Source organism: Octopus bimaculoides, chromosome 29 (assembly GCF_001194135.2).
Source record: "Octopus bimaculoides isolate UCB-OBI-ISO-001 chromosome 29, ASM119413v2, whole genome shotgun sequence".
Taxonomy (NCBI): domain Eukaryota; kingdom Metazoa; phylum Mollusca; class Cephalopoda; order Octopoda; family Octopodidae; genus Octopus; species Octopus bimaculoides.
This window is the reverse complement of record NC_069009.1, coordinates 1,817,563-1,824,784: the sequence shown is the minus strand read 5'-3', so window position 1 is coordinate 1,824,784 and position 7,222 is coordinate 1,817,563. Positions and strand designations below refer to the sequence as shown.

General features: G+C 38.7%; 1 protein-coding gene across 1 annotated transcript in view; it reads right to left on the bottom strand.

The window, feature by feature from the left end:
* LOC106880464 (CCR4-NOT transcription complex subunit 3) overlaps positions 1-7,222 on the bottom strand; it is a 32,003-nt gene that overhangs the window by 16,494 nt on the left and 8,287 nt on the right. The window contains exons 4-8 of the mRNA XM_052977826.1: positions 5,421-5,510; positions 4,140-4,268; positions 2,666-2,761; positions 1,535-1,648; positions 551-656 (exon numbers count right to left, since the gene is read on the bottom strand). Of these exons, the coding sequence (XP_052833786.1) occupies positions 551-656; positions 1,535-1,648; positions 2,666-2,761; positions 4,140-4,268; positions 5,421-5,510 (535 nt within the window). The remainder of the gene's footprint in view (positions 1-550; positions 657-1,534; positions 1,649-2,665; positions 2,762-4,139; positions 4,269-5,420; positions 5,511-7,222) is intronic.

Here is a 7,222-nt window from a genome sequence, read left to right as displayed (position 1 = left end):
TTTTCAGTTTCCGTCTACCAAATCCACTTGCCCAAGGTGCCACGCAGTGGGACTGAACCCGGAACCATGTGGTTGGAAAGCAAGCTACTTACCACACAGCCACTCCTGCGCCTACATATATATATATATATACGACGGGCTTCTTTTCAGTTTCCATCGACCAAATCCACTCCCAAGGCTTTGGTCGGCCCGAGGCTATAGTAGAAGACACTTGCCCAAGATGCCACGCAGTGGGACTGAACCTGGAACCATGTGGTTGGTAAGCAAGCTACTTACCACACAGCCACTCCTACGCCTAACTGAAACAATCCCGGCAATCCAGGCAGTTAATTTCAGCAGCTTCCAAGAAGAAACGGCTCAACAGGGGTGAAACCATATTAGCTGAGATGAAGCACGCCGCTAACAAAACGTTGATCTGGTCCAACAAGAAGATCTTCACCATGGAGGCAGTTACCAACAGGCAGAATAACAGGTTTTATGCACATAATGCAGGAGAACCATTGAGTTACATAAACGACCACAACAACAATAGCATCGACAATGATCTTACCCCGATCTTCAAGATCCAAATCATCGTACAGATATTCATTCTCTTCAAAGTCTGGATCCTGGTTCGAATCCACGTAATATTCTACATCTTCCTTGATCTTTCGGATCTGCCAAACAGAGAAGTTAATTACAAGAGACAATTAACATTTTCGACATTAACTCGTTAGCATTGAAATTACTCTGTCAAATGCAACACTTACTTATTCACATCGTCTTGAACTAATCATACATTATCACATTAACTTCGAGGTTTTAAAGATGTGACTATCTATTTCTAGAATGACATTGTAGGATAGGTGTGAGAAGTAGGCTCTGACCAGTTTAACTCTTTCGTATTCAGATTTACTCTCTCAAATGTAATGCTTATTTATTCACATTGTTTTAAATTCATCACCATCATCATCGTTTAACGTCCGCTTTCCATGCTAGCATGGGTTGGACGATTTGACTGAGGACTAGTGAAACCAGATGGCAACACCAGGCTCCAATCTCATTTGGCAGAGTTTCTACAGCTGGATGCCCTTCCTAATGCCAACCACTCCGAGAGTGTAGTTTATATATCATCATCATCATCGTTTAACGTCCGCTTTCCATGCTAACATGGGTTGGACGATTTGACTGAGGACTGGTGAAACCAGATGGCTACACCAGGCTCCAATCTGATTTGGCAGAGTTTCTACAGCTGGATGCCCTTCCTAACGCCAACCACTCCGAGAGTGTAGTGGATGCTTTTACGTGCCACCAGCACGTGGGCCAGTCAGACGGTACTGGCAACGGCCACCCATGTATTATCTCATAGCTTTGAGATTTCAATGATGCGATTGTTTATGTTATAATGACATTGTAGGGTAGATGTAAGAGACCATATCTGGCCGATTTAAATGTTAAAGGAGAAACGTCTGAGGAGTTATCAATAATAGATCAATTGCAGTGTAATAAAGGTTCTCTAAGTAGGGGGTCCGGAGGGGGTCGGAGAGCTACTGACCTGGTCAAGAGGTAAAGCATCGTTATCAACCATTCGCATTATCCGCTCCAACCGCTGGATATGAAACTTGTGTTTGTCCTGCCACTGCTTCAACTCTTCATACCGATCGTTCTTCTGTAAAAGACGAATACCAAAGTAGAAATAAATAACAACAAATAACAAAATAAAAATAAATAACAACAAATAACAAAGTAGAAATAAAAAAAACAATAAATAACAAAAGGTGGTGAGCTGCCACAGTCATTAGCATGCCGGGCGAAATGCTTAGTGGTATTTCGTCTGCCGTTACGTTCTGAGTTCAAATTCCGCCGAGGTCGACTTTGTCTTTCATCCTCTCGGGGTCGATAATCTCTTAATGCTGGCATGGGTTAGATCAGGGGTTTTCAAACTGTGGTCCGCAAGGACAAGACAGGGGGTCCGTGGACAGCAAATACTTTTTATGGGCAATTTGATTTTATATATGGTTTTTTTACCGAAATCTTTTAATTGGCAATAAACCTATTTGTTAAATACTGTTAAATAAATAAATGTAAAAATATATGTTGTTTTAAGCAAATATTTATGTATAAATTTCATAAGCGTTTATAAAGGGGTCCCTAAGGTAAAGCCTGAAATATAAAGGGGTCCGCAAGTCAAAAAGTTTGAAAACCCCTGGGTTAGATGGTTTGACTGAGGACTGGCAAGCTAGTAAACCGTACCAAGCTCCAAATCTGATCTGGCAAGGTTTCTACCGCTGGACGCCTTTCCTAATGCGAGCCACTCTGAGAGTGTAGTGTGTGCTTTTTATGTGCCACTGGCACAGGAGCCAGCCAGGGAGCACTGACATCGACCACATTCTAATGGTGCTTTTTACATGCCACTGGCACAGGTTTCAAATTTTGGCACAGGCAGAAATTGGGGCGGGAGGAATAGTCGATTACATATATCGACCCCAGTGATTAACTGGTACTTATTTTATCAATCCCGAAAGGATGAAAAGCAAAGTCAACATTTAGGGAATCTGAACTCAGAATGTAAAAACGGATGAAATATTGTTAAGCAATTTGCTCAGTATTCTAATAATTCTGCCAGCTTACCACCTTAACAATAACAACAACAATAATAATAATGATAAAAAGAACAGAAACAAACCTCTTTGTCTAGTTTTTTCTTTTTGGACCCTGCAACTATAGTCTCTAACTCACTTTCAAATTTATCTAGCTGCATATTTAAGTCATCTATAGAATGCTGCAGAAGAAAGAAAAAAAGAAAAGGAAAACGTTAAAATTAATGTTACACACACACATATATAATACGGTGCACCAGCATGGCCACAGCTCATGAGCTGAAACTAGATAAAATGAAAATGAATACACAAACATTTTATCAAAATAATGCTGTGCTAATGATGATTATCGAGGGAGAAACATGTACAGAGCTGTCCTCTTTCTTCCAGAAAAAAAAAGCAATCCATGGCCCTTTCATTCTTTAAGATTACCTCTTTATTCAGTCATTAGCAATCAGAATTTTGTTTAATTTCTTTGAAAACAAAGGCTATTGAAAAGGTTGCAAGACGCAACGAAAATTTTAGGAAAATAAAAATAAGAAATAAGTGGAAATTTTACCGGTGAGTGTGTTAAATTTTAAGGCACAATAAGAAAATGACTCTCCCCAGACACAACAGAAAGAGGATATTATTTCACTCTTGTGCAGAATTTCGTATAACTTTCTTCTTTTTTGCTGTCCCCTTCCTCCAAAACCGATACCCTCTGTGCACCACTCATCCCCTATCACATTCTTCTCACTCTGGTGCACTTCTCAACCTACCAACCTTTTCTGTTTTTCTATCATACTTTGCATATCCAAATTCTTCCTTTTAGCTATTCTGAGTTATTTCCCTTAGCTCATTTTGCTTGTGATATACACACAAATACATGTACAAACCCAATTCTTTTATACCGTACTTAAATATAGAAGGAGCACTCCGTCGGTTACAACGACGAGGGTCCCAGTTGATACGATCAACGGAACAGCTTGCTCATGAAATTAACATGCAAGTGGCTGAGCACTCCACAGACACGTGTACCCCTAACATAGTTCTCAGGGAGACTCAGCATGTCACATAGCATGACAAGGCTGGCCCCTTTGAAATACAGGTACTACTCATTTTTGCCAGCTGAGTAGACTGGAGCAATGTGAAATAAAGTGTCTTGCTCATGAGACGAGATGAGATATTCGTCCTACAGTTTTATTTAGTGAATTTGACCTAATGCATCTCTACTATCTCTCTTTTCCAACTGGAGTATCCATATATCTCTCCCTAACTGTAAAACACCTTATTTTTCCCCTTTTGTCATACTCTGAACCCTTATCACCTTGCATACAGCCACCTCCCTCTATACTACTCTTTCCTTCAGTTGAGGGGGTCATGTCATTTGGTTACTTCATTAGTATTAATGCCAACCCCCAAAAAAGGTAGGGGGGACCCAGATTCATGACTAACACTTCAACCACTAAGCCATGCACCTCACCAATATAAAGACATACAACTCCCTAAAATGAAGGCATCAACAATAACATTGAGAACAGGATCAGTGGTCAAGGGTCTGGCCTGTCGAATACTTACAGATAACCAGTTTATTGTTTCGCCCTTCTCTTTGGTGACCGGGTCCATTTTGGCCGCTGCTCCCAGACCTTCTTTGGAATATGCTTTGGTCTTCGTCTCCTTCTCCACAATCTTAAACCTCTCCATTTGCTTCAAAGACAAAAGAAAAATTGAAAGTAAGGGATTTGCCGTATTAGGAGACAGAATGGTAAGAAAGTCAACATGTTCAACCACACACACAAAAATAAACACACATGCATGCATAAATAAATAAATAAATATACATATATATATATATATTTAATTATATGTATTTCTTCTATCTTAATGAATAAAAATTCTTCGGATAGAATAAATGGGTTAATAGAAACCAATGTAGCAAAGAACACAAAATAACTGTGGTGTAGTTCCTGTTTTTAAGGCAGGAACTCCTTGAAATTTTGGGTATTTGAGTATATTTAAGAATTTAAGGAATAGAGAAAACGCATGTTATAATTGCATACTTTATTCCTACATATGTTTCAAAGGATTACAACCTGTGTGATCCATATGGATCTGTGATATTAAAATTGTAACCTTCTCTTCAGGGAATGCATGGTAATCATCTTAAACGTAAGACATTATGACCATGCATTCCCTGAAGAGAAGGTTACAATTTTAATATCATAGATCCATATGGATCACACAGGTTGTAATCCTTTGAAACAGATGTAGGAATAAAGTATGCAATTATAACATGCGTTTTCTCCATTCTTTAAATTTTTAAATATATATATATATATATATGTCACCGCGCCAGTGGAGTACTAACAGCACTGTCGAGCATGTTTATTGCCAGAGCAGCCGTCTCGCTTCTGTGCTAGTGGCCCGTAAATAGCACCATTAGAGCGTAATCGTTACCAGCGTTGTCTTCTAGCACTTGTACTGGTGGCACGTTAGAAAATTATTTGAGTAAGGTCATTGCCAGTACTGCTGGACTGGCTCCCGTGCAGGTGGCACATAAAACACACCTTTTTGAACGTGGCCGTAGCCAGTACCGTGTGACTGGCCCTTGTGCCGGTCGACAAAAGAGACTGATAGAATAAATACATTATTACAAAGAATAAGTTCTGGGGTCGATTTGTTCGACTAAAAGCGATGCTTCAGCATGGCCGCAGTCACATGACTGAAACAAATAAAAGAATAAAATGGAAAAAAGAGTAATACACTGAGATAATAATATACACACAAATACTAAGACTTCAACAAGAAGCGAAACTCATCCTCCTTTGGAATCCGTGTGGAAAGACACCTGGTACCTACCATTTCAATTAGCTTCCGGTTGTCAGTCAAAACCTGTTTGTCCTTCACATCGCTTGAAGCCACCCATGTTTTAATCTGGTCGCGGAGCCTCTGCAAAAAGACATGGAAACATGAAAGACATGAGTGATGAAAAAAATATGTAGGATTCCTGGGGAGCTTTACAAGATATCTATCGCATTGTTGGTGTTGTTGTGTACTAGGGTGGCACCTACATTCAGCTAGGTGGACTGTGCTGTTGGCATTTAAACCTTTAGCACATAGCACAGTAGTTCCCAAAGTCGGGGTGGTAATGGAGTAGCTAAAAGGGAGCAATGGATATAAAAAAACCCTAAAATAATGAGTTAATTAGGTTAAGTTTTATTTGTGAAATACAGCTGTTTTGAATTTGTTGCAGAAAGTGACCTATATTTTGTGGTGTAGAATGGGAGGCAGTGGGCACTAGGAATGGGGCCCCGAGTGCCAAGGCCCAAATATTCTACCTGTTTTATGTTCAAACCCATCAGATCTGGCCTCTCACACCATTCCTGCATCATTATTCCCATCATCAAAATCTTGAAACAGTGCATGATTAATTTAAAACAATGAAAATAAATAAACACTACATTTGACAGCGATCTGAATGCTAAAGGGTGAAACTGGCTACGTCCAGCCCAAATATTCTCTGGCCAGATCTGACCTCTCGTACATATCCTACAATGTTGTTCACATCATCAAAATCTCGAAATAATGCACAATTCAAACCAATGTGAATAAATAATCATTACATCTGACAGTAATCTGAATGTTAAAGGGTTGACCTGGCTATATCCAACCAAAATATTCAGCTTCGTGTTCAAACTGACTAGATCCAGCCTATCACACATACCCTGTAATGCCATTCTAAAAAAAAAACAATCACATTATCGAAATCTCAAAGCTATGAGATAATGCATGGTTAATTCATAATGTGAAAAAAATAAGAATTATATTTGACAGAGTAATTTGAATACTAAGAGGTTAAACTGGCCATGTCCAGCCTAAATATTTGTTTTATGTTCAAACCAACCAGATCCGACCTCTCACACCTACCCTACAATGTCACCCACATCATCAAAATCTTAAGATAATCCATGATTAATTCAAAACGATGTGAATGAATGAAGGGTCAACCTGAATATTCTACCGGTTTTTTATGTTCAAACTAAAAGGGTCAGGCCTCTCACACCTACCCCACAATGTCATTCTAAAAATAAACTCAAAAGCTATGAGACAATGCACGATTAAATTCAAAACAATATGAATAAATAAGCATCACCTTTGACAGAGCAATCCAATTGCTAGTGAGTCAAACTGGCCATACAACCCCAAATATTCTGTTTTATATTCAAACCAGCCAGATCTGAACTCTCACACATACCCTACAATGTCACTCTATAAATAAACAATCACATCATTGAAATCTTGAAAAATAATCTGAATGCTAAAGGGTTAAACTGGCCATGTCTAGCTCAAATATGCTATTTGCTTCATGTTCAAGCCAGCCAGATAAGGCCTTCCACACCTAGCCTACAATGTCATTCTACAAAATAAACAATCATCATCATCATCATCGTCGTCGTTTAACGTCCGCTTTCCACGCTAGCATGGGTTGGACGATTTAACTGAGGACTGGTGAAACCAGATGGCTGCACCAGGCTCCAATGTGATATATATATACAATATATATATAAAATATATATATATATAATATATATATATATAAAATATATATATATATAATATATATATAATATATATATATATATATAATATATATATATATA